The sequence below is a fragment of the Calypte anna genome, chromosome 3, assembly GCF_003957555.1.
Source record: "Calypte anna isolate BGI_N300 chromosome 3, bCalAnn1_v1.p, whole genome shotgun sequence".
Lineage (NCBI taxonomy): Eukaryota > Metazoa > Chordata > Aves > Apodiformes > Trochilidae > Calypte > Calypte anna.
In genome coordinates, this window is record NC_044246.1 from 111,896,980 (window position 1) to 111,924,586 (window position 27,607).

General features: G+C 47.1%; 1 protein-coding gene across 1 annotated transcript; it reads left to right on the forward strand.

The window, feature by feature from the left end:
* The first annotated feature begins 2,412 nt into the window (after nucleotides 1-2,412).
* EFHC1 (EF-hand domain containing 1) lies at nucleotides 2,413-27,136 on the forward strand. Its single transcript, XM_008499819.2, has 11 exons — nucleotides 2,413-2,475; nucleotides 12,118-12,339; nucleotides 14,328-14,615; nucleotides 16,254-16,403; nucleotides 18,898-19,090; nucleotides 19,716-19,936; nucleotides 20,737-20,877; nucleotides 21,955-22,168; nucleotides 23,294-23,441; nucleotides 24,558-24,774; nucleotides 26,546-27,136. The coding sequence occupies exons 1-11, from the start codon at nucleotides 2,413-2,415 to the stop codon at nucleotides 26,654-26,656; spliced, it is 1,968 nt and encodes a 655-aa protein (XP_008498041.2). The 3' UTR covers nucleotides 26,657-27,136.
* The last annotated feature ends 471 nt before the right edge of the window (nucleotides 27,137-27,607 follow it).

The following is a 27,607-nucleotide window of genomic DNA, read 5'->3' on the forward strand; positions in this document are numbered from 1 at the left end:
GTTCTATTAAGTCTCAGGGACTAAGAATGGGGAAAAATACTTCCCAGTGTTACCTGCTGCTCCTGTTGACTCCAGAGAGAGAAGTGGAGCCTTGGCAGCCCTGGAAAAAAAAGACCTGAAGATGCCTGAAGTTTAAGGCTTTAAGCTCCCTGCTGCTTCTTGAATTCTGCAGCTGTTTCCAGTGATGGTTTCTCTGTTATCCTGTAGATCTTTCCTTTATTCTGTCTGAATCCTCAATCCAGAGTACTTCCTCCTGCTATGAGGAGCACTAAACTCACTCTACCAGTATCCTTTCTAATGCCCCTGTATCAAATGCTTGGCCCTTGGGAGCTGAAAGATGGGAGAAAGGAAAAAAAAACACCCAAGCTTGGTTTGCTTCATCAGGGTCTGTTGGTCAGATAGACAAATGCTGGATATGATGACAAAGGAATGTAGAGGGTGGTGTGGGAGATCAGCCTGATCTCTCAGTCCCTTAACATTTCACTTCATGTGTGGATACTCAGCAAATTCCAGGCTGCTGCCAACACACCTGAGCTCCTGAGGATTTTAAGAGACCCTGTACAGAAATTGATGTGAAAAACCATGCTGAATCCAGGTGTTCTGTGTTCCACTTCTATTCCTTATTCCCCATTTCTTCTCTTTCCTGCTTTATGGTCACTCTTCCTAACAAAGTACCACCTTCTGCTATGGCTTTTCTTAATGTTTCTTCCTGCATTCTCATCTCCTTTAACAGGAGGAATGTACTGGGATCACAGTCTCCCCATCCTGCCCCTGATCATATCCAGAGCCTAAGATCCTACTTTGTGAAACCCCAGGCTTTAATTCCCCACTCCTGCCCCACAGCAAGCTGTGCACATGGGCAGTCTGCCCCTTGTTTGAAGTTTATTAAAGCCTTCTTAAAAGTTGCTGCCAACCCCTTGAAGGATGAGCCACAGCCCAAGGAGCAAAATTTCCTGCTCTGAGGAAGAAAAGAGGGATTCTGAGTGGTCCCTGAGGAAGGAGGATGGAGCCAGGATCTTTTCTGTGATGTCCAAGGATAGGAGAAGGGGCAAGGGGTGCAAGTTGGAGCATAGGAGGTTCTGTGTAAACTTAAGAAAAAGTTTACACAGCTTTTTCACTGTGAAGGTGACAGAACCTTGGCCCAGGCTGCCCAGGGAGGTTCTGGAGACGTTCAAACCCCAGCTGGATCTGTTCCTGTGTGACCTACACTGGGTGACCCTGCTCTGGCAGGGGGGTTGGACCCGACGATCTCTCAAGGTCCTTTCCAACCCTTAACTTTCTGTGATTCTGTGACTCTATCCTGGCCCTTGCTAAATTCAGGAAACCTCCTAGACGGTGCTCACATACCACAGGAGGAGGAATCAGAGGAGAGAGCTCTGGAGCCAGCACCTGCATCCGAGTCATCAGTCCTATTGCTGTCTTGCAGATCCCTTTCATCCCTTCTTGGCCTTCAGTCTGTTATTTTCCTTTCTAAACTCCTCAGGCTCCTTCTTTATCTCCCAGCAGCTGCCTTGCTTCTCTCTCCCACACCATGCTCAGTCTGGCTGCTTTTTCTTTCTGCTCACAAACCCCTGGGCTGCTGCTGCTTTGCCCTTGAATCCCAGCCTCTTGGGCACTACTGATAAAGATGCCGAGGGAAGGACATAAAACCCCTTTTCTCCTCTGTGGTTCTCTTCCCTATCTCCTATATTTTGGGGGTGGCTTTTTCTTTTTTTTTTTCCTTGATGGTTCCTCCCCTCCCTTCTTCTTGTTTTTGCTGCTGCCTTCAGAAAGAGATAAAAACGGTGTTTAGAAAAGAGGAACGGCGTCAGTGGGAAAGAACCCGCAGTTTCAAAGTTAATACCCACTCTGTTACACATAAACACAATTCACTCCCCCAGTAAAAACAAACCCTGTGGGGGTTCGGCCCTTCCAAGGCTCCTCCTCTCCCTGCCCAGGGAAACTCCCCAAAGGCGGCCTGGATGCCAACACCCATTCCGGCGGCCAAAAATAAAAAATTAAAATATTTTAACAGCACGTCCGTAACCCAGCTGCGCCCGGGGGGGGGGGACAGCGAAAACACAGGCTGTGGGGATGCTGAAAAGGCCGCAGCTGGGCGGGGAGCAATAACATGGCGGCTGCAAAGACGGGAGGAGGCCGAAGGGCGTTTAAATCTTTCAGAACACCACACTAGTGCTTTCCAGAACTCCCGCGCCTCTTTTTTTTCCACATGGATGGGAATTGAGGCCTTCCCAGACCGGCCCTTTCCCCGTTTGCCAGGGGTTGCCCTACACGCGTTGTCATGGCAACCCGCGGCGTGGACCGGCGCAGTGCGCATGCGCAGCGCCCGCTTCCTGCGCCTGCGCAGGGAGCCCCCGGCTCGGTGGTTGCCATGGAGACGGCGTCGGGGCAGGGAGCGCTGCAGCCGCCGCCATGAGCTCGGAACCGTTGCCCGGAATGCCTTTCCTCCCGGGCTACAGCTTCAGGGACCTCCTGGTGAGCCTGCCGGGGAACCCATCACCCCATTCACACCGGGACAGCCCCAAAACTGTGTCCAGTACTGTGTCCAGTTCTGGGCTCCTCAGTTTAGGACGGGTATTGAGGTCCTGGAGCAGGTCCAAAGGAGGGCAACCAGGCTGGTGAAGGGACTCGAGCACAGACCCTATGAGGAGAGGCTGAGGGAGCTGGGGGTGTTCAGCCTGAAGAAGAGGCAGCTCAGAGGAGACCTCATCCCTCTCTACAACTCCCTGAAAGGAGGTTGGAGCCAGGGGGGGGTTGGGCTCTTTTTCCCAGGCAACTCTCAGCAAGACAAGAGGGCAGGGTCTTAAGTTGTGCCAGGGGAGGTTTAGGTTGGATATTAGAAAAAACTTCTTTATGGAGAGGGTGATCAGACATTGGAATGGGCTGCCCAGGGAAGTAGTGGATTCTCCGTGTCTGGAGATATTTCCAAAGAGCCTGGATGTGGCACTGAGTGCCATGGGCAGGGAACTGCAGTGGGAGTTGATCAAGGGTTGGACTCGATGATCTCTGAGGTCCCTTCCAACCCAGCCAATTCTATGATTCTGTGATTCTATGATTCTATGAAAACTGGCACGGCATGGCCGAATATCTCCCCCCCACACACCTTCCCCGAGAGCCCCCCCTGAGAACCGGGCCTGCACCCTGTGTGGTTCTGTGGGGAGACTTGGGACCCCCTGATGGTTCCCAAGGGGAATGTGGTACACTCTGGGAGTCTCCTGTAGCTCCCCAGGAGAACTGTAGCTGAAGGAGCTGCAGGAAAGCTGGGGACAAGGGCATGGTGTGATGGGATGTTGGGGAATGGTTTCAGGATGGAAGAGGGGGGATTGAGATGAGATCCTAGGAAGAAATTCTTTAATTTGAGGGTGATGAGACCTTGGCCCAGGTTTTCCAGAGAAGCTGTGGCTGCCCCATCCCTGGCAGTGTCTCAGCCCAGGTTGGATGGGGCTTGGAGCACCCTGGGCTGGGGGAGGTGTCCCTGAGCATTGGAACTGGATGAGCTTTAAGGTCCCTTCCCACCCTAACATTTTTATGATTCTGTCATTCCATAATATCTCTCTAGAGAACAAGTTTCATCCTGAATCCATCCCTAGGGAACCTGCTGTTCATTCAGGCCACTCTCTCAGTCCCTTAGGAGACCTGGGACCTCCCAAATTCATTCAATATCCCTGAGGGGACTTGGTGTCCTGTGAAACCTTGGGACCCCTCAAACTCCTTAGATGCCCTTCAGGGTGCTTTGTGAAGTGATCCCCAAGGGACCTAATGCCCTGAAAACTCATTTGATGTTCCCCAGAAGACCTGATACACACTGAACTCTCCCTCAGAGGACCTGGTGTTTCCCAAAACCAATGTATATCTGTTAAGGTCACTTCTGGGGGACCTGAACTCTCTGAATACCCCTGGTATTCCCAGACCCCACCCACAGCAGGGCTGCTACTCCCTAAATTCTCCCAACATAATTTAATGTGTGTTGCCAGGGCACTGCCCACCCTCCAGGGGACTTGGTGCTCCTAGGTTTGTCCTCAAGGAACCCATTGCACCTTGTAGGCATCTGATGTGCCCTGAAATATGTCCTGCTAGCTGCAAACTCATCCCGTGGAGATTCAGCACTCCCCAATCCATCTCATAGGCCCCCCCTGCCAGTTCATGTTCAAGGGAAGGAACATCCCCATGTTCATTTTACATTCTTGCAACCTGATTCCCCCAGGGAAACTCCTGTTTCTCTGAACCATCTCAGTTTTCCCAGAGGGATGTGTCCTGATACTGCTCCTTATTCTGATACTGCCCTGAACCAGGACCCTCAAAAACACCTCATATCACCCCAAATCACTTGAGGGATAAGAACCAATCTCCTGGGCAACAAATACTCTCCTGATACCATCTCCTCCACAGCTCTGATGCTTCCACAAATATTCTCTTGGCATCACCTGATGAGCTGAATGCCTGATGGTCCATAGGGAACTAATGAAACCTGAGAACCTGAACTGGTAACCCCCCACACAACAGACACCCCCACAGCCTTCAGGATGCTGTTGGAAAAATGAGACCCTCTTAGCTGCTCCCAGATTCCTTGGAAGAAGTTTGAGATCCTCAGCACATCAACTGATCCCTAAATGAGGAAGCAGCCTCTCCTTTCCCCATTCCCAACATCCCACACACTGAGGATCTGATAGCACCAAATCCTTCCTGAGGAAGCAGAGCCACAGATGAGAGCTGATACTCCCTGAGTTCCTTCCAGATCTGATACTCCCTGAGTTCCTTCCAGAACTGTTTCAGAGCAGCTGGAAGCTCTGCTCTTCCTTCTTTTCCCTCTCCCTAGGGAACCATTATCCTGAGTCCTTGACACCATTGCTCAACTTCAACTCAATGTTACTGATGTCAATTTGAGAAACCAATGCCCTGACTGCTCCTCTCAGAAGCAACACTCTCTGATTTTTGTCAGGGCATGTCTGACATTTCCCTGGATCTTTATATCCCTTGGAACAGGCTCCTCTATTTCCATAAGGCTCAGTATTCCAAGTGGGGCCCCTTCTTCCTCCTGCCCTCTCCCAATACCTCCAAGTTGCATTCTCATGGAATCATTTAAGCTGGAAAAGACCTTTGTCCCTTCTGGGGAGCATCAAATGAGTTTTCAGGGCATTAGGTCCCCTGGGGATCACTTCACAAAGCACCCTGAAGGGCATCTGAGGAGTTTGAGGGGTCCCAGGATATGGTTTCACAGGACACCAAGTCCCCTCAGGAATACTGAATTGTCCCTCAGCACCACATCTCCAGGACTTTGAAATCCCTCCTGGGATGGGGACTCCAGCCCTGCCCTGGGCAGCCTGGGCCAGGCCCTGACAACCCTTTCAGAGAAGGAATTATTCTTAATATCCAATCTAAAGCTCCCCTGGTGCAACTTGAGGCCATTTCCTTTTGTCCCATTGCTTATTCCTTGGGAGAAGAGCATGAGCCCCTCTGGCTCCATCCTCCTTTCAAGCAGTTGTAGAGAGCCAGAAGGTCTCCCATGTGCTCCAGGCTGAGCACCCCAAGTTTCCTCAGCTGTTCCTCAAAGGATTTGTGCTCCAAACCCTTCCCCAGCTCTGTTACCCTTCTCAGGACCCACTTCCCCAATGTTCTTCTTCTCCTGGGGAGCCCCAAAACTGATCCCAGGATTCCAGATGCTGAGCACAGGGAGATGCTTCTTGTCCCAGTCCTGCTGCCAAACTATTGCTGGTACAAGCCAGGGTGCTGTTGGCTTTCTTGGCCACCTGGGCACACACTGGCCCAAATTCAGCAATCTCTTGCCCAGTGTCAGGAGAACAGGCCCAGTGTGCTCTGGGATTGCAGGATAGGGAACCTCATGCACTTCCATGTGAACATTTGGTGTGGGACTTGCTCTACTGCAGGGAAAAAAGAAAAAAAAATACCTTGGGACATTATTCTTTTGTCCTTGATATTCCCATTGCAAACTTACACCTTCAGAATAAGCACTTCCATGGCTTCCTGATACATCCCCTAGATTCTGCTCTACATAAAGGGATCTCTTCCCAATCCACTGGGAAATCTTTTAGAAGTGATGAGGAGGTCAGGTCAGGTCAGGTCAGCCCACTCTTCTCTTGCCATGTCACTCACAGAGCCCAGACCTCATCCTTCTTTGATGTCCTCTCCTAAGAGAGGAAAGCTGCCCTTCCATCTCCTGCCACATGCTCCTGGGATTTCTAGGGAAGACTCCAGTATTTTCTAGGTGGCCTTGCAGTAGTAATTCCTGCAGCTTTTGATTGCTCCTCAGGTGGAGTGGGGAGTGATTCCAAAAGGATTTTAACAACACTGGTGCTCCTCTAGGAAGATGTTTTCCTGTAGTTCTTAGACCTGTGGTGGTCTCAGAAATTTGGCAGATGTGTTCTTGACATGATGTGTCCTTGATTAAGGACTGGGTCCTGATGGGGTTTGGGAAACCCAGTCCAGATCAGTCTGGATGCTTTTGTGGGAGCCCATTTCCCTCTATTATTCCTAAACAGGATGCTCTTTTTTCACTTTATCCTTGTGTGTGGATTAACATTGCCCAAGGGTTAATTTATCACTGTTCAAGTCCTAGTGGTGCCTTCCAGAATGAAGAGGCAAAGTATTTTCTCAGGCTGAGTTCTTCACCAGTGAGTGGAGTAGTTTATTCATAGCAAATACTCTTAGTCATGCAGTAGTAAAGGTTACCTCAGGGTTATTATCACTTTAATAGTATTATATCCTCAGTATCATATTTATATTTATAAATTTTATCTTCTTTCTGAATGTATATTGCTATATAAATTTATATAAATTTATATTTATATTTATTTATATTTTATTCTTACATTTATAATGCTTTGGAAATCTGCTATGCACATTTCTGCCCCTACCACAATAGTATTTCTTCTCTCAGTAAAATCCTGCCTACTTTAGTGCTTCTTCTGACTGGGACTGGGACTTAGCAAGGCAGAGCAATATTTTTGAGCAAGCATGGTTCATGTTTTCAGGAGATCTGGACTCCAGAAATGGCTTTGTTCCTCAGGATGAGCCCTAGTGAGTGCTATCAACTCACTTGGCCTCCAGTTTCCAGCCTATAAAATGGACATCACCAGACTTGTCCTCCAGATGAGAAGTGATGAAGAAAAATAAACTGTTGGTGTTCCAGCTCATGTGATGGAGAAAAAGGGACACTGGGAGAGGGAACAGCATTTGGATAGAGCATTACTATCCTGGTTTGGGCCAGGATAAAGGTGATTTTCTGTCTTGAACTTTTGCTTTTAGTTAAGTCTCTTGTAAGTAGCTGCACTTGCTGAAATGAACAGCAAGTTTCTCAGACAGTGTGTGCTTCTAGGACTGATAACACTTGATGTTTATAGTTACTGCTAGAGACTGGTGTGCAGAGCCAAGGACACTGCTCAGCTCTGAGGAAAACTTTTACCCTCCAGAAGGAGTGAAGAGGTCCCACCTGCAGCCTCCTTTGGGGAGGAACAGACAAGATAGATGCCAGAACTGACCAAACAGAGTATTCCATCCCATATACATCATACTCAGGATAAATTTGAGGGATCACAAGGGCCAAGCCATGATTTCCTGCTTCCAACTTCTGGCTGCCTGTCCTTCCTGCCTTTCCTGCTTCCCTTCCTTCACCCAGCATCCTGGGAGGATTCCATCCATTCCTCTGCCTGTGCTCCTGATCCATGCCAGCCTGAATCTGTGTGTTCCTGCCTCCAGCTCCCAACTGCTGCTGACCCCAGGATTCCAGCCTGGACTTTCCCAGGGCTGCCCTGCAGCCTCGGTGGTGACGTGAGAGTTATTGGGGGAAAGGGGGCAGGAACGTGGGATCAATTTTCCTGTATATTTGTATAGATTTAGTAATTTTTCCTATTCATCATTACTGTTTCATTAAAGCTGTGTAGTTTAGTTTCCAACCCATCAGTCTCTCTCCCTTATTCTCTCTCCTTTCTTTATCAATGAGGAGAGAGAGATTAATAGAGAGCCTCTGTTACTCGGTTTAATTGCCAGGCCAGTGTTAAACCCTGACAATTACAGACTTGAGGGGGAAAAAAAAAAAGGACTTAAAAAAGGACTTAATTCAGTGACCTTTTTTTCAGATATGGACTGGAAGCAACTGAGATTAGGAGTTTACATTCTGGGTTTTCCCTTTTAAATTTCCATGAGTCACCTGAGGCTGTGGGATGTCATCTGGCACCCATGCTCCATTTGCAGAACCTATTGACTTTGGGTGTTGTATTTGGGCTGTTCTCTTCAGGCAGCTGTAAGCCTCTGCCCTTCTGACAAACACTGATGCTGCCCAATTTAAAGACAAACTTCTTGGATTGCTTTGAATATTTTTTCCCAGAGCTTTCTCTTGGTATCTGTTTCACAGAATAAAATGGCAGCTCTGTGGCTGAGCTCCTCTTTGTAAGATATTCTGTTAACGTGCCTTTTTTTTTTCACCTTTTGTTTTCCTAACTCCTCTATCCACAGCATTGCAAGATCCATAGTACCAGTTTAAAGGGAAAAGAGGCAATTATGTGAAATTCAAGTGGGGCCTTGAAGGTATAAATAAGATTAGAGGCTTAACCATGAGGAGTGAGGGAGAGGGTGGAGAAGAAGTGGTTCACATGCCTGAGGTTGAGAAGGAGCTGAATCCTATTCCTTCAGTGCTACAAATGTGTACGACTGTTTGACTTGGCAAAAATCATGTTAAACTCAGGGATTTTATTATTAAGGACTCAGAATTTCTCCTGCTTTCTCGGGAGCATCAAGGGCCCAGTGGGACCAGCCCAGGAAGGTGTTATTTCCAGTGCTCCCAGGACTGGAGGTGAGGTACCAGGTGTGGTGGGCTGTTGAGTAGCCTGGTGTCACTCCAGATCTTCAGCAGTGAAAACAGGACTGGGACACAGACCTTTTCTTGTTCTGTGTCCTTAAGCAAAGCAGGAATATTCCTGTGCCAGTGTCAGGGTTTAACACTGGCCTGGCAATTAAACCAAATAACAGATGCTCTGTATTAATCCCCCTCCCTGATAAAGAAAGGAGAGAGAATAAGGGAGAGAGACTGATGGGTTGGAAACTAAACTACACAGCTTTAATGAAATAGTAATGATAAATAGGAAAAATTTACTAAATCTATACAAATATACAGGAAAATTGATCCCACGTTCCTCCCCCCTTTCCCCCAATAACTCTCACGTCACCACTGAGGCTGCAGGGCAGCCCTGGGAAAGTCCAGGCTGGAATCCTGGGGTCAGCAGCAGTTGGGAGCTGGAGGCAGGAACACACAGATATGGGCTGGGATGGATCAGGAGCACAGGCAGAGGAAGGGATGGAATCCTCCCAGGATGCTGAAGCAATACAGGGAACGGGTTAAGAAAGGGAAGCAGGAAAAGCAGAAAGGTGTTTGACCCTCGTGATCCCTCAAATTTATACTGAGTATGATGTGTATGGGATGGAATACTCTGGTCATTTCTGGCATCCATCTTTTCCAGTCCTTCCCAAAGGAGGGCTGCAGGTGGGACCTCTTTATTCCTTCTGGAGGGCCAAATGTTCCTCAGAGCTGAGCAGTTCCTTGGTTCTGCAGCCCATTCTCCAGCTGTAACTATAACCATGGAGTGGGATCAGTCCCAGCAGCAGACACTGCCTGAGAAACTTGCTGTTCATTTCAGCAAGTTCAGCTTCTGACAAGAGACTGAGCTGGAAGCAAAAGTACAAGACAGAAAATCACCTTTATCCTGACCCAAACCAGGACAGCCATCTGGCATCTGGGTAATTATTTGGCATGAAGAATGGCTCAGTAGCTGGCATTCAGGGAGGTAGCAAAGACAAAAGGTTCCAGGAAGCTCAAAACCAAGCGAACAAAAAATATCAGGTGAATCCTCTAGTCATATAAGGTGAATATCTTGTCCTATATGGTGAATCCACCATACAGTGCTCACACAAATAGAATTCACATCTTACCAGGCTTGTTAATCTGCTGTAAGGCCTGACACTGAGGTTGTGGCTATTTAATGTGTGACCCTTGTATGGATTGAGGAGGTGGTGAAAATGTGCTTTGATGTGTTTCATCATTGCACTTCTGCAAGCTTGACACACCTTGGTTCAGCCTAGCAAAGAAAATCCTGTGTCTGCCATCCCCAGGAGAAGGTTAACCAAATAAATAGCTACAGAAAAAGCCAGAGGGTGCACAGGGTGTTATAGCTGAGGGAGTAAGAGTCAGGTCCCGTGGTGAGGTACTGCCAAAACACAGAGTCAATTTGTGAGATAAATACCAGGGCAGAGAAAGTGCTGTCACCCTTTTCTAGGCACTGAGAATGGTGGCAATAGGGAAATGAAGTGATTTAAGCCCTCGGGCAGTCTGTCAGTGCTAAGATCTTGAGTTCATTCTTATGCTTTGTCCTTCCAGCCACTTACTGTGTTTTCAGCCTTTTTGATCTGAGAGAAAATCTGATTGTAAATAACTTCAGTAAGTTATAATAAAATGCTGAGGGGGGGAAGGGGAAACTTCTGGATGTTTTCAGTGTTTTTCTGTGCTTTCAGTAGCCATGTCTACGGAGTGCATGTCGTATTTGGATGTTGTACTCTTTCAGTGTTTTTCTGTGCTTTCAGTAGCCATGTCTACGGAGTGCATGTCGTATTTGGATGTTGTACTCTTTCAGTGTTTTTCTGTGCTTTCAGTAGCCGTGTCTACTGAGTGCATGTCATATTTCACCAGCTGGGTTTCCTTCCACAGAAAACATCTTTTCATCGGTCCCAGACCCTGGGTTACAAAAATGGATTTGCCTTTTCCCAGCTGCCAACCGTGGGGATCGGCGGGGAGCGGCTCTACGCCAATCAGCTCTCTGAAGCTGAGGGTGGAGGGGGAAACTTCTGGATGTTTTACTCTATCAGTGTTTTTCCCTGCTTTCAAGTAGCCGTGTCTACGGAGTGCATGTCGTATTTGGATGTTGTACTCTTTCAGTGTTTTTCTGTGCTTTCAAGTAGCTGTGTCTACTGAGTGCATGTCGTATTTCACCAGCTGGGTTTCCTTCCACAGAAAACATCTTTTCATCGGTCCCAGACCCTGGGTTACAAAAATGGATTTGCCTTTTCCCAGCTGCCAACCGTGGGGATTGGAGGGGAGCAGCTCAACGCCAATCAGCTCTCTGAAGCTGAGGGTGGAGGGGGAAACTTCTGGATGTTTTACTCTTTCAGTGGTTTTCCCTGCTTTCAAGTAGCCGTGTCTACGGAGTGCATGTAGTATTTGGATGTTATAATCTTTCAGTGTTTTTCTGTGTTTTCAAGTAGCCATGTCTACTGAGTGCATGTCATATTTCACCAGCTGGGTTTCCTTCCACAGAAAACATCTTTTCATCGGTCCCAGACCCTGGGTTACAAAAATGGATTTGCCTTTTCCCAGCTGCCAACCGTGGGGATCGGCGGGGAGCGGCTCAACACCAATCAGCTCTCTGAAGCTGAGGGTGGAGGGGGAAACTTCTGGATGTTTTACTCTTTCAGTGTTTTTCCCTGCTTTCAAGTAGCTGTGTCTACTGAGTGCATGTAGTATTTGGATGTTATAATCTTTCAGTGTTTTTCTGTGCTTTCAGTAGCCATGTCTACGGAGTGCATGTCGTATTTGGATGTTGTACTCTTTCAGTGTTTTTCTGTGCTTTCAAGTAGCTGTGTCTACTGAGTGCATGTCGTATTTCACCAGCTGGGTTTCCTTCCACAGAAAACATCTTTTCATTGGTCCCAGACCCTGGGTTACAAAAATGGATTTGCCACCGTGGGGATTGGCGGGGAGCGGCTCAACGCCAATCAGCTCTCTGAAGCTGAGGGTGAAGGGGAAAACTTCTGGATGTTTTACTCTTTCAGTGTTTTCCCCGGCTTTCAAGTAGCCGTGTCTACTGAGTGCATGTAGTATTTGGATGTTATAATCTTTCAGTGTTTTTCTGTGCTTTCAAGAAGCTGTGTCTACGGAGTGCATGTCGTATTTGGATGTTGTACTCTTTCAGTGTTTTTCTGTGCTTTCAAGAAGCTGTGTCTACGGAGTGCATGTCGTATTTGGATGTTATACTCTTTCAGTGTTTTTCTGTGTTTTCAAGTAGCCGTGTCTACTGAGTGCATGTTGTATTTCACCAGCTGGGTTTCCTTCCACAGAAAACATCTTTTCATCGGTCCCAGACCCTGGGTTACAAAAATGGATTTGCCTTTTCCCGACTGCCAACCGTGGGGATCGGCGGGGAGCGGCTCTACGCCAATCAGCTCTCTGAAGCTGAGCTGGAGGAATTAGCCAACCACAGACCCTTGCTGACCTATGGGCCAGAGAAGAGGGCTCCACCCTCAGACTTCATTCCAGCACACGTGGCTTTTGACAAAAAGGTATAAAAGAAGCTTATTCCAGGAATATCACTGGCCAAGAGTGGAGATGTAAACAGCCGAGCCCCAGGCTTCATGGGACAGCGTACGGAGGTTTTCAGATGCCACAGCCCTTAGTCAGAGACAGCTGAACCCCAGGCTGAAAGAGGCTTTCTTTGCTTGGGGAGGAGGATTAGAATACGTAGAGGATGTAAGACATTCCCCACGAGTTACGCCAAAGCTTTTCCAGCAGGCGTCGGAAAAAGAAGTTGGATTGCATCTGAAAAGCTTCAGTTTGTAACTGTTGCCCTGTAAACCACAGCCTGGCTGGCTGTGTTTCCAAAAGCTAAATTCAAATTGTGACTGAGCCAAAACTCTCAAAGACAGCCTGCAAGAGGGACGCTGTTAGGCTGGTTCACTGGGGTCTGTCTGTTCATCCTGGTGTTTGTCACCACGGCGTGTTGCAGCCTGTGCTGCTCCATTAATTCCTCCTGTGTTACATCTTGGTGGATCCTATCACACAAGGAGGTGGTTATGTGTCTGCTTAGAGCAAGTCCTGAGCTGACCCTTGACTTGAAATGTGCCAGTGGCCCAGACTGTGAGCTGGCAAGGGCAACCACAGCCACTGAGAGAGCAGTCGTGACCGAGCACGTGGGGCTCAGCAGACCTGAGGTCGTGCAGGGGTTTGGGAGGCTGTCAGCAAGCTGGGGAAGTCTGCAGCCAACCCTCAGCCCATCTGTGAGACAGTCTGGGGAACAGATGTGCTGTATCGATTACTGGAGAAACACTTGAAGAGATTGCCTAGAGAAGTGGTAGATGCTCAAGCCCTGGAAACATTCCAGGTCAGGTTGGATGGGGCTCTGAGCAACCTGATCTGGTTGGAGATCTCCCTGCTCACTGCAGGGGGGTGGACTAGGTGACCTTTAAAGGTCACTTCCAACCCAAACTGTTGTGTAATTCTATTCCTCCAGAGTAATGGAGGTGTTGCTGGCAGATACTTCTCTGCCCCTTTCTTCAAGCCAGGGTAGCAACAAGAGCTCCAGTGCTGCTGGGGTCAGGCATGGTCCCTTTTAAAGCACTTCTGCTGGCTGGGAGGAACTTAGTGGCTTTATCCATGACTCTGGGTTGATGTAGGCTGGGTATGCAAGGCCTGCTTGGTCTGCAAAACTGGCAATAATAAAGAATGTCAAATATATTAGAAAACTCAATTACTGGTAGTGACCAAGCACTTTGCAGTCACTGAAACAGCAGTTTATCAATGATGAGTAGGAAAAAGGCTGTATTTTTTACACCTGTCTCAGTTTACCCAATTTGTAAAAGGCAGGTCTTGATCAAAGCCCTCGTTCTGGAATCCCCAACATAAGAAGGACATGGAGGTGTTGCAGCAAGTCCAGAGGAGTTGGGGTTGTTCAGCCTGGAGAAGAGAAAGCTCCAGGGAGACCTTAGAGCATCTTCCAGTGCCTGAAGGGGCTCCAGGAAAGCTGGGGAGAAAGGCATGGAGGGATAGGATGAGGAGGAGTGGTTTCAAACTGGAAGAGAGGAGACTGAGATGAGATATTAGGATGAAATTCCTTGCTGTGAAAGTGGTGAGATCCTGGCATAGGATTCTCAGAGAAGCTGTGGCTGCCCCCTGCCTGGAGGTTGGATGTGGCAAGGAGCTCACTGCATGGTGAGAAAAAGCCTGGTTTACCCTGTTATAATAACAATATATTGATATTCTTGGTTGGATGGGACTTGTAACCACCTGGTCGTGTGGGAGGTGTCCCTGCCCATAGAAATAGGGTTGGAACTGTATAATCTTTATGGTCCTTTCCAATCCAAACCCTTCTGTGATTCTAGGATCCTATGGTGCCTCTGCCATTAGTCACAAATCAGGTTACAGCTGGCTTTGATGAGTTTATAGATTCCAGTCCAGCAATTTTGCATTGCCAAAAACCCATTACAAATCAGTTCTTTGTCTTGATAAACTAACCACAGTGTTGAAATTCTTTTTTTCTCTCTCTCTTTGGCAGATTTTGAAGTTTGATGCCTATTTCCAGGAAGATGTTCCTCTCTCCACGGAAGAGCATTACCGGGTCCGTCAAGTGGGGATCTATTACTATTTGGAAGATGACAGCATGACTGTCATGGAACCTGCTGTGAAAAACTCTGGCCTTCTCCAAGGCAAACTTCTCAGACGTCATCGGGTGCCTAAGAATGACCAAGGGGAACATTACCACTGGAAAGATCTCAACAGGGGCATGAACATCACCTTCTACGGCAGGACCTACCGCATCGTCGACTGTGACCCCTTCACACAGGTGTGTTGCTGGTACCAAGGACACCTAGAGAAGAAAATGCCAGGAAATAAGCGTGAAATCATTCATTTTTGCTTTCGGGGGAGAATTCTTTCTCTAGATTGATAGAAAACCCAAGGTAGATTTGCTGGAGGCATATTAGTTGCTCTGTGTTTTTATGCTGGGAGTGCATCCTTTGCTCCTAGAAATGCTTTTGCTGGTACAAATTTTAAGCTTATTTCTGTGTGAACAGAACTGGGCTAAGCTCATTTCTACATGTACAACAGTTTATCAGATGAAACACTGGGCATCTATGAAAAGGAAATTACTCATCCTAACTCTTTTCTGACTTCACAGTCTTCTGTTAAGAACAGGGGAAGGAACTGCAGTCAAGTCAAGGCAGAAGAGTGGTCATGATCTGTGGGTTGAGAATTGTGGTATGAAATGACCTTTCTAAGAAGGCTTATTCATTTTCAGCTTTTCTATTTCTGCCTGTTTCTGTACTAGTTAATAAAATAGAACAACACAACAACAAAGAGTAACAGATACCCTGGCCAACTACTATTCTTTCAAGTAATTCCCAGGAACAGTTCAGGAGTTTAAATGCTCCAGGGTCCATTTCCATTTGGTGACTTATGTGCAACCAACCTCTCCTAGAAGCTGAGAGAGTTTAGCTTCAGGCTGTGCCTTGCCAGTGGTCCTCTGTGCCCAGAAATGTGTAATTTGTTGGTATATATGTGTTGAGAACATGTGGGGGCAGCTCTGCTGGAACTGGATGACTTTTAAGTCAGTTGACATCAAATGAAAAAGCTGATTCTCATGTTACTATTGTCTGGTTGATGGAAAACATGAAATGAGATACCTGGGTCTATATATCAAGGCTACTAGTGTATTTATCATTATCTGGTATCCTCCACACCAGAAAACAGTGAATCTGAAAGTGTGAACCTGCCTTGTGAGGATGCTCTCACATGCCTGATGGAGTTGTTTGCATAGATGCTTTCAGGGCTGAGTGGTTTTATGGGCCATATCCCAAGGGAAGAAGTCTATTGACTTCAGAGCTTGTTTTGATGTGAGCACACAAGTAATACCCTGGAGTTTGTTGATGCATCCAAGGTAAGCAAGAAACCTCTTTATAAACAAACAGATGGTCCCCTTCCTGTGGGAATAGTACTTGTCCTGATGGACTGAAGCCACTCTGGCACATATCCTGGTGGCCCAAAGGGTCTCGGTGGGCCTAATATGGGTAACACTGACTTCCATCCTCTGGCACATTGAGGAGCCCTTGGCCTCTTGCAAGTTCAGGCTGACTACATCCACAGTTATGCACTCACTGAATCTTTTTGGTTTACATAAATGAGAGCAATTGACAGTTGGCTCCATCTGAAACCCTAGGGTCAAGGAAAGCTGTGCTTAAGTAAGCTCTGAGGACACGACTGCCCTGAGTAACTCAAGGGCAGACAAAGCTTAAACAGAAACATCTTGGTCATCATCTATTTTATTTCCTATTGGAGCAGAACCAAATATTCCTGCAGCCTGCTGCTTGGGGAGCAATGAACCCACAGTGTTCCCTCAACACTCATCTCAGCCCCACTGTAATCTCGAGTTGTCTTTTCCCTTCAGAACTCATGACAGCATTAATAATTCAGATGACCTTCCTAGGAGTTCCTGGAGAGCCAAGGAATTGAGCTGAACCCTCCAGAGAAAATGCCTATTGATCCTTACACAGAAACGAGGAAGGCGCCCGTGCGCAAGTACGTCACCCCGTCAGATTTTGACCAACTCAAACAGTTTCTGGTTTACGACAAGCAGGTGAGAGAGCTGATGGTGATTACCCCCTTTCAGACCATATAGAATCATAGAATTTTCAGGGTTGGAGGGGACCTTTAAGATCACCCCATTCCAACCCCCCTGCCAGGGACAGGGACACCTCCCACCAGATCAGGTTGCTCAGAGCCCCGTCCAGCCTGGCCTTAAAAACTCCCAGGGATGGATGGGGCTTCCACCACCTCTCTGGGCAACCTGTGCCAGGGTCTCACCACCCTCATGGGGAAGAACTTCTTCCTAACTTCCAATCTAAACCTCCCCTCCTCTAGTTTGAATCCATTCCCCATGTCCTATCACTCCCTGACATCCTAAAAAGTCCCTCCCCAGCTTTCTTGTAGCCCCTTCAGATACTGGAAGGCCACAATAAGGCCTCCTTAGAGCCTTTTCCTGTCCAGACTGAATAACCCCAAATCTCTCAGTCTGTCATATGTGTTACACATATGTCTTTTGTGGGCTGTATTAATTCTAAAGAAATCTCAGGCCCCACCAAACAGACTCCAGTTTTGCTCCTTTCTTGGCTTTAGTAAGAAACAAAATATTTTCTCTCTTTATGGGGCTTTGTGCCCTGTGAACAGCTCCTCTTTGGACTGCAGAGCCTATGCTCTAGATCCTCCTTCTCTCTTTTGCTTTCTTCTGGGGTGAGATAAGCCATCAGATTGGGTCTGATGGAGCTCTAACACGAAGCTGTGTGCTGCATCCACTCCTCTCTGCCCAAAAAACATTGATTTCAGAGGGGACAATTTCAGCCAAACACAAATGCTTGTTCTGACTGAAACAGCCCCTGTGCTTGCAGCTGACCAACATTCTCCCCCTTGCTTCTCTGGATCTCCTTTTCATCTAACAGCAATATGAAATCCCCTATGTGTGTACTAGAAAATAAAACAGGACCAGGATGACCTGAATTCTGCATGTTGTCCCTGGCCACCCATCAATGAAATAGTTCCTGGCTGTTAGCTGGGTGTTAGCACAAGTCAGGCTCTTATCCAATTGCCATTTTCATAGATTCACAGAACTGTTTGGATTGGAAGAGATCTTCTCATTCCAACCCCTGTGCTGTGGGCACAGACACCTTCCTTTGGATCAGGTTGCTCCAAGCCCCATCCAACCTGGGACTGAACAATTCCAGGGATGGGGCAGCCACAGCTTCTCTGGGCAACCTGGGTCAGGTTCTCACCACCCTCACACCAAAGAATTTCTTCCTAATATCTCATCTCAGTCTCCCCTCTTTCAGGATGAAGCCATTCCCTTTTGTCCCATCCCTCCAGGCTCTTGTCCAAAGTCCCTCCCCAGCTTTCCTGGAGCCCCTTCAGGCACTGGAAGGTGCTCTAAGGTCTCCCCAGAGCCTTCTCCAGGCTGAACAACCCAGCCTGCAGAGCTGCTCCAGCCTCATCTTTGTGGCCTCCTCTGGACTCCATGTCCTCCTTGTGCTGGGGACCCCAGAACTGGACACCCTGGTGACCTGGTTATGGTCACCCTGTTTTGAGGGGAGGGTGCAAGCTTCTATTTGATTTTTTTATTGCCATTTCAGCCTTAGTGACTCAGGCCTGTGCTGGGTCAGCTCCACTTGCAGCATCTATGGGGCTGCCTGCTTAGGAGCTGTGCTTTGAGGAGCTCCTGAGCATTGCAGCATGAGGAGTTTGATTTTTGTGGCATTAAAAGATGATATTTCCACTAGGCTGAGATCTGCAACGAATGCAGCAGCCTCAGGGCTGCTGAGTGCATCCCTCTCTGCCTTCCTCAGCATAAGAGCAAAAAAGAATTGGTCATGAAACCTTTAAGATATTTAAAAATCAAAGCAAAATTCTGTCTTGCTGTGCTGAGTTTGCTTAGAAAAATCACTCCCCTTAAAACTAATTCCTTACTCATTCCTGGGGAATTAATTTCTGCTACTTTTTAATCACTTTCCCCACCCCTCCATTTTTCCTCATGCTTCCTGAACTCAGTTTCTTGTCTCAGTTCTTTCTCACTTGTGGTTTTCAAGGTGAGCCAGACCTGTCCAGCATCTCCTGATGGGCTCAACAGCACCCCATCCATCCCAATTCCTACAGAACAAAGGCTTGGTTCTTCTGCACCTGGCAGAGAAAATTGCTGAGATGTCTCCAATCATAGAATCACAGATTTGTTTTGGTTGGAAAAGACCTTTCAGATGATCAGGTCCAAATGTAAACCCAGCACTGCCAAAGCCACCACCAAATCATGTCCCTCAGCACCACATCTTTGAAATCCCTCCAGGAATGTCGACTCCACCACTGCCCTGGGCAGCCTGGGCCAGGAATCCTTTCTATGAAGAAATTGTTCCTAATATCCAACCCAAACCTCCCTTGGTGTAACTTGAGGTCATTTCCTCTTGGCTTCTTCCTTTTTACTTGAGGGAAAAGACCAACACCACCTCTCTACCTTCCTTTCGGGAGGTTTTCATATGGACAAAGCACTTCTAACCCATGCTTGTTTTCCTCTGGCTCTTTTTTCTCCACCCCAGGTCCTTCGCTTCTATGCCACGTGGGATGACACTAAAAACATGTTTGGGGAGAATCTGCCTTACATCATCCATTACTATTTGGCAGATGACACAGTGGAGGTTCGGGAAGTCCACGAGAAGAATGATGGGAGAGACCCCTTCCCAGTGCTGATAAGACGTCAGCGTTTGCCCAAAACTTTGGTGGACAACAAAAGTAAGTTCAGATTGGCCTGTGCTAAAGTCCCTTGGTGGGTGGACACATGCTTGGTGTCTGTGTCACTTCTAAGTCTGAAGTATTTTTGCTGAGAACACTCCAAATATCGTTGGTTTGCAGCCAAAGAAAAGTTGTTTTAATGTTCACTAAATTTTTTATCTTATGGGAAGCAGTGGCAGGAGAGCAGCACCAACAGCTCCCTGGAGGTATTTATACAGCTTGCTTTTGTATCCTTTCTCCCTTAGTCTGGAGAAGAGGAGGATGAGAGGAGACCTTAGAGCTTTCTTCAGCTACCTCAAGGGAGGTTGGAGTGAGGACCCCCTTCTCCTTACTGAACTGTGATAGGATCAGAGGAAAGGGATGGAAGCTGCACCAAGGGAGGTTTAGGCTGGATGTTAGGAAATATTTTTTCACTCAGAGGGTTGTCAGGCATTGGAATGGCCCAGGGCAGTGGTGGAGGCATTTAAAAGGCATTTGAACCTGGTCCTTAAGGACATGGTTTAGTAGTTAGATGATGCTCAAAGGTTGGACTGGATGATCTTGGAGGTCTCTCCCAACCTAAACATCCTCTGATTCTATGATTCCCTAGGAAATGTTAACATCTACCTGAATGATTTGTCCTTAGATACCTTCCCAAGCTGTGTTCTGGAGATCTCTGACCAGGAGGTACTTGAGTGGTACACAGCTAAAGACTTTGCTGTTGGCAAATCCACCAACCTCCTGGGACGCACCTTCTTCATCTATGACTGTGATGAGTTCACAAGAAACTTTTATCGTGAGAAATTTGGCATTACAGACTTCCAGCCAGTGGAAATAAAGAAGAAACCACCTGAGGAAGTTCCACAGGTACTGCAAAGGATTTGTCAAAGGGAAGGAAGCAGTCACATAAACTCTTAAAGTAAAATATAGGTTCAGCTTAGTAAGAACCTACAGTAGATGAGTTCAGCTTAAAGAGGAGAGCAAGTAACTAGAAAAAGACAAGGCAAGAATGGTCATAATCAGTATAAAAAATGGAAGTCCTCTGAAACTGTTGATTTCTAATGCTGGAAAGGACAAAGCACTTGCTAATAGTGACAGAAAGAACTCTGGTTACATCTACACTAGAAAATTAAACAGGGTTTGGTTTGGGCTGAGAAGCCACTGGCACAATCTGGCTGCACTCATCCTACTAAACTCTCCCTCACCCTTCAGAACATGATTCCTAAATCCAAGCTGCCTCCTGGGGATGGTCACAGCCCTTGTTACCTCCAAAACTGAGCCAAGGAATGCTTTGGAGTGCTTGCTGGCCTAGACCAGGGACATGATGGAGAATGGCTTAACAGAATAACAAATGATTGAGTTCCTGTGTTTAGTTACTTAAGTTATTTAAGGTTTAGTTATAATATATCCATAGCCTCTTTATGCAGAAAAATTACCTGGCTTTCAGAATTTCAGATTTTCTTAATTCTCTTAAATATTTCTATAAATAAGGGGTTCAACACATGGCTGGGTTGGTAGTGTTTCTACTGGGCTTGGGGTCACAGCTATTGCTGCCTGAGGATGGAACAGGTCTCTTCCCAAACAGATGGGATCTGCTGAGCTATCTTACAAACATTGTCTTGATCTTAGTTTCAACTGTTTCTACTTGATACCTGTTCTGGATGCAGGTCATTCCTCCCTATAATGGTTTTGGCTTCCTGGAAGACTCCCTCCAGAACTGCTTTTCCCTCTTTCCAAAGCCTCCCAAGAAAGATATTGTGAAGATGCTTGAGAATGCCCACAAAGTGCTGCGTTACCAGGTGGTCCTGGTGAGTGATTTTTTTTTTTTTTTTTTGATGGCAGAGTCCCAGCTTTGGTGGTAAAGTCAGGATGAGAGCAACAGCCTGCTCAGACAAGGCTGTCAGACAATTCCCTTCTGTGCTGGTGGGAGAAGGGAGTTCCCCAAGCTGCCACCGTTGGGTTACTGTGGGCTTGCTGTGACAATTAGTAACATGCAAAGGTATAAAGGGAAAAAAAAAACCAAAACAAAACAACAAAATAAGGCCAGAAAATGCAAAAGAGTCATGCTAGAAAACCACAGCCATTTATGGAAAAACTCCCACTGACAGCAGCACGTGACAGATGACCCAAACTGAACCAGCATCACAGCTGGGCACGGTGCCTCTGCCTGCCTTCAGATCCTGCCACAAGCATCAGCTTGCTGCTTTTGCTGCCTCCCAGCACCTGCCCTTCTCCAGGCTACTCCTGGTGACAGCACCCAGCAAGGAGCTTTGCTGGCAGAGGAGAAAGGAGGGAGCCCCTGGGGATGGTGCTTGCTTTCCACCCAAAACCACAGCTTTTGGGTCCTGGCCTTTGTGTCAGCTTTACACTTGGTTTATGCAAGGAGCCTCTGGCACATCCAGGAGCAGGAATGGCATTTCCTGCACTGCCTGCCCTCTCCAAACATTCTGGGTGAGTAAGGGCTGATTTCTTTTCTTTATTGTGCAGGAGTTCCTAAAGGTCACAGCCGACAAGTTCAGATCCACTTTGTTTGAAACCTTGCTGGTGTGTCAGGGGAGTGTCTTCCTGTGACTAAGAGCTGGGAGCAGCAACAGCCTTGCTTGTTAGAATGAGAAATATCACTTTAAAACTAAATTTTAGAGCCAGTCACTCTGATGAATCATTCCATATAGGATATTCCTTTCTCTTGGATTACTCAATCCATGGAAACACTGAACATACTTGGTCACTGCAGCCCAGATTCTGCTTCTGTCAGCCTGACTAGAGCAAGTAACCTTTGAAACAGAGAGACTTCATTTTGCTTATGAATTGGTTACTCCTAAGCACTCAAGGAAACAAAGCAGGTTCAGATGTTCTTTTCCAAAGCCACTTTACCTTTCCTCTAGGAAACACCAAACCCTGAGGACAGAAAGCGTCGTTTCATCCTCTCTTATTTCCTCTCCACTGACATGATCAGCATCTATGAACCCCAAGTCCGTAACTCTGGCATCATTGGAGGCAAATACTTAAGGAAAACCAGAGTTGCCAAACCAGGCTCTACTGCAGACAATGTCACATACTATGGGCCCTCAGACTTTGCCATCGGTGCTACAATTGAAGGTAAAATCCAGCCTGGATTGATAATACTCTCTTAACACTGGGTTTTGGTGCTCTGATATGCCATTTATTACACAGAAAAAAAAACCTTTCCTCACTTGAAAGATCTGTTCCTTCTGGCTCTCATCAGAGTCAGCTTTCCAGATCACCAGGTGTAGGTTCATCTGACTCTTGCTGATGTCAATGTTTGGAGATGAGCTACATGCCCCATACTGTGTGTTCAGTTTGCAAGTTAGGACTTGCCAGGATTCACAGGGTTAAAGCTGTGCCAGATGACTTCCCATAGCAAAGTCCTGTCCTGCAGGGGAAGTCTGCCCTATAAGGAAAATAAATGTAATACTCAAGATTAGAAACACACCAGTGCTAATGGGGGCAGTTGTAGGCACTGTACAGGGTCTTGGCTCTTAGTGGCTGCTGACTCATAGAATTCCAGAATGGAATTCTGTTTGGGTTGGAAGGGAACACAAAACTCATCCAGTTCCAACCCCTTGCCATGAACAGGGACACCTCCCACCAGCCCAGGGTGCTCCAAGCCCCATCCAACCTGGGCTGAGACACTGCCAGGGATGGGGCAGCCACAGCTTCTCTGGGAAACCTGGGCAACCAGGGGCTCAGCACCCTCACAGCAAAGGATTTCTTCCTAATGTCTAACCTAAATCTCCACTCTTTCAGCTTAAACTATTTCCCTTTCATCCCATCCCTCCATGTCCTTGTCTGAAGTCCCTCCCCAGCTTCCCTGTAGCCCCTTCAGGCACTGGAAAGTGCTCCAAGGTCTCCTGGAAGCCTTTTCCAGGATGAGCAACCCCAACTCTCTCAGCCTCTGCTTCAACTCTGCTTCAGCCTCTGATCATCTTTGTGGCCTTTAGACTCCATGTCCTTCTTGTACTGGGGACCCCAGAACTGGACACAGAATTCCAGGTTCTGGCTTCTCACCAGAGAGGAGCAGAGGGGTAGAAGCCCCTCCTTTTCTTGCATCTACTCTGACTCAGTAAAACTGTTCTCCCTCCAAGGACTGAGCTCGCTCAAGCCCGAGCCCAGCCACAAGAGAAAACCATCTCTCCTGGATGATGGAGTGACTTTTTTCCTGCTGAAAGGTAACCCTGCTTTTCTCCCCTGTCTCTTCCCCAGTGTTTGGCCACAGGTTTATCATCATTGGTGCTGATGAGTTTGTGCTTAAGTACATGGAGAGCAACGCAGAGCAATTCCCCCCGGCAACGCTGCAGTCCCTGAGGGATCATTTTCACCAGCAGCAGGTGGTAAAGGAGGCTGACAGCAGGTAGGCTTCACAGGATGCTGGTGGGGACCTAAATGAGACTCAGGGGTGATAGCTAAAGGGATTTCCAGCCTGCTGTTTAGCCCCAAAATCAGAGAATCATAGAATGGTTGGAAGGGACCTTAAAGCTCATGTGGTCCCAACCCCCTGCATGGTCAGGGACACCTCCCACAGCCCATGGTGCTCCAAGCCCCATCCAACCTGGGCTGAGACACTGCCAGGGATGGGGCAGCCACAGCTTCTCTGGGAAACCTGGGCCAGGGTCTCACCACCCTCCAATTAAAGAATTTTTTCCTCATATCCAACCTCAATCTCCCCTCTTCCAGTTTTAACCCATTTCCCCTTGTCCTCTCCCTACCCCCCCGTGTCCAAAGCCCTTCCCCAGCTTTCTTGTAGCCCCTTCAGATATTGGAAGGTTGCTCTAAGGACACCTCAGCACGTCTGGACACACACAGAAGGGGTCATGTGTGTACAATATAACATTGTGGCTGCTGCTGGCCCCAAAACCTTGCAGGACAGCTCTGGCTCAGCGGCCAAGATGCTTTGAGGTGAAGGGACACAGTCACCTTCTCCTAAAAACCAGCATTTAGCTCTACCAGATGCTGCTAACAGTATCTGCAGGAGCTACCAGAGGGTTGCAGGCTCAGCAGAGAGTTGGTGGAGTCTTTTATTTTTTTCATTTGCTCTGGCTGTGCTTATCAGCCCATCACAGCCCAGACCACATCCTCTTTTTTTATCTGTCTGGATCCATTTTGAGTGACCCAGTAACAAGCTGTTACCTCACAAGACACTTTGGGGTCAGAATTATGGTAGTTCAAGGGCTCTGGTTGATATTAGAGTTGTATACAGTTTTTTGGGACTTCATGGGGGACACAAGGAAAAGCTTCTTGTCTCAGAGCACTTACACACAAAAGGTGCACGATGGGGAAAATAATCTCCCTAATACTTTTACCTCATTGTTGAAGCTGATATGAGTTTTCCATGCAAACCAAGCACCCCAAAAGCTTGTAATCTATTAAAAATATAGTCTGGCCAGCCATGATGGGCAGCAGGCACAGGAGTGTCACAGAAGGCTGCAAGAAGTTTTACATAAAGTCCTTTTCTTCCTTTCTTCTACAGTGCCATCCCCACACTTGGGACCTGCAGTCAGGACCTGGATGAGTTAATTGCACAGGTTCAGGAGGAGCTGAGACACCATAAGTACCTGAACAACAGGGACATTTGGGAGGCATTTCTTCAGTGTGACAAGGATGGCTCTGGCATCATGGACAAAGCAAAATTTTTCTCTCTTTGTGAAAACTTGAGTGTGCCAACCAGTGCTACCCTGGTTAGCAAGGTAAGGAGGAAGGAGTGCTGTACATATTGAGTTCCCTCTTCTATAGAGCTCTTCTGCAAACCAACCCTTGCCAAGCAACACCAACAGCTGCTCTACCCTGTAAAGCTTAAAAAAAGGGGTAAGAGAATCCCAATCAGAAGGGTCTCTGAGCTGTTGGACCCAGCCTGTCCCCTAAAGGAGGAGGTAATAATTGCTGTCCTGGGAATAAAGGGAGGAAATGCTATTTAGGTTACCCCATAAATGAGCAGCTTGGTGTTTATGAGAAACCTGAAAATACCTGCTGGCTCACACCTCAGAGGTTTTATGTCATGATAAAGATCAGGTGTGGGCTATTGCAGAGCTGCTGAGTGTCTGTCATGGCTTGAGCAAACCTGTGCTTGAGCAGAGGTGTCACTGAGGTGCTCTGGGATTCAGCTTGAGGAAAGCTTAGATGAAGAAGAAATGAAAATTTGAGAACTAGGTATTGTACCAAAAAGAAAAAAAATTAGGATCATGACCAGTTGGTTAACCCAGCTAAAACACAGACTTGGTGGGCACTGGGAGAACAGCAGAAAATGAGGGAAATTGAAGAGAAATTCCTGCAGTGGGGATGAAGGATGCTTTCAGGACTGTGACTGGCAAGGATGCTTTCCTAGCATCATGTGATATGGAGTAGTCAGTGGCCAATGAAAGCAGTCTCAGAGTTTAAAGAAATCTCCAAAGCAGAAGGTGCATTTTCCTTGCTAAAAAAACCCCATTTTCTAAACCATCCTGAGCATCACAGCCATGGGGGTTTGTGTCTGAATTTGGACTGAATTTGGACTGAATAAAGGCACTTATAAAGGGCTTCTGCTTTACTAGAGTTCATCAGACATCATTTTGCCCTGAGGAATTTTCCCTGTGGTGCCAGAACTTGTTCCCATGCTGAGAATGGGAGATGAAATGATGCACCCATGAGCATATGGGGAACCTGTGACAACTGGGGCTCAATCCCCACATTTGAATCCTCACCTAGGACTTCAAAATGAAAAACATACCTCTTCTCTCTTGAAATCTTAGCACCAGTGTGCTGGGAGCCCTCAGAGGTGTGGCAGAGCTCTAAATTAAACATATAATCTGGTTTGGAGAGAAGCAGAGTTGTCAGTCACACCAGAGCAAACCCCAGGAAATTTGTCTCCAGGCGACAAGGGGAAGAAGAATTCTTTCAAGGAACTCTGATATTAGACCTTTTCCATCTCCCTGGGTGTCAGAAGGAGATTAGTTCTGCAATTTAAGAAACAAAAGCCTTCTTTCTTTCCTTTAAGCCAGGCCATAGCTCTGTAATGCAATGCAAGTTCAGGCACGGATACCAGAACTGGCTCATTAGTAGGGCTGTCACTGAGTTTAATTATCTGCACACACCAAAGCAAGCCCAGCAAACTGGAACTGTTCAGATATTCTGCCCCCCAGCCCACTTTTGGCAAGGATTTCACAGGGGGTGGGGGTGTTCTGAAAGATTTGTTGTGCTCTTTATCAGTCGATGTGGTTTTCGTGGATCTGGTGCCACTCTGGTGAAACTCAGGGATAATCAGGGTTGAGCTCAAATATTTAAATTGTTCTCCATGCATAATTAATGTCACCTATAAGCATTCAAGGCTACCTGTGCTTCATAACTACTGAGGTGGTACCCTCTTGACACAAGGGAATGAGATCTGCTGGCACAAAAGGAGTACTTCTGGGCACTTTCCCCTAAAAAAATATATATTTTAGCTTCTTCCAATTCTTTATGGTGTTTGTTTGTTTTTCTCCCTAGCTGATTGAGCTGTGTTCTTGTGGAGAAGACAAGATATACTACCTTGACTTCCTTAGAGCCTTCCCAGCTTGTGATCTTCACCCAGAAGTTCCAATACAAGACCAGCAGTAAAATTCTTAGAGGAGTTGACTTAAAAACAGTGTACTTCAAAAAGGATCCTCTAACCTTCCCCTTTGCTTCACTCCTTCCCTCCCTCCCCTCCCCAGTTACCTTCACCCTCACTTTTATTAATTTTGGTTCCCTTCTTAACCTCTCCCTGCCCTTTTACCACCACCAAACTCAACCTCACAACTGCTGGATATTGAAAGGAAACTTACAGGGAAAAAAAAAACTTTGGAGAACCAAAGCCAGGTTCTCCTGGTCATCTCAACTTTTAAATGCAGCAAAGCCAAGCTTACTAGAAAAGCTTTCTGAAGCTTGGAGTGATAACCACTCAGGAGTCCTCTTACAGAGTTGAAAGGAAGTTTTTCACCTTCCAGAAGCCACGACTGCCACTTTGAATTCTTACTTGCATTGCAAGCAGACCCAAGAGCCCTGCCATGAACATCAATAATTTCCCTCTTTCTAGTTTGAATGTAAGCAAGTCATGCATGGCTGCTATGAAGGTGTTAATAAATCTATTTTAAACAGAAGTTCCTCAATGTCTGGAATTGCTACGGATTAAAGTGAGGGAGGGGGATAAAAACCACAGAACTGGGATGCTGGGTTTACTTGAAATGGGGAGTTTAGCTCTCACATAGCTATGTATGGGTCTGTATACAAACCTGCTGCCAGCAGCTTTCCATTTTGTATCAAAAAGGATGGGAAAATGGGTTTTTTTAGGACTGAGGTACTCACTAAACCCATCTCATGCCAGCTGTCAGCCTGCCAGGTGGGTGCAATGAAAAGGGGAACCCAGCAGTTGAGTTCTGGACACTTGTACTCCACTTCCAGTCACATTGCTCACCTCCCCATGCAGGTAAAGGTGGCAGGGACCTTCCCAGCCCAAATGACACCTGCCAGGCCTTGCCATTAAGCACACAGGACAGGCAGCACAGGAGAGAACAAAGCCCTTTGGAACCA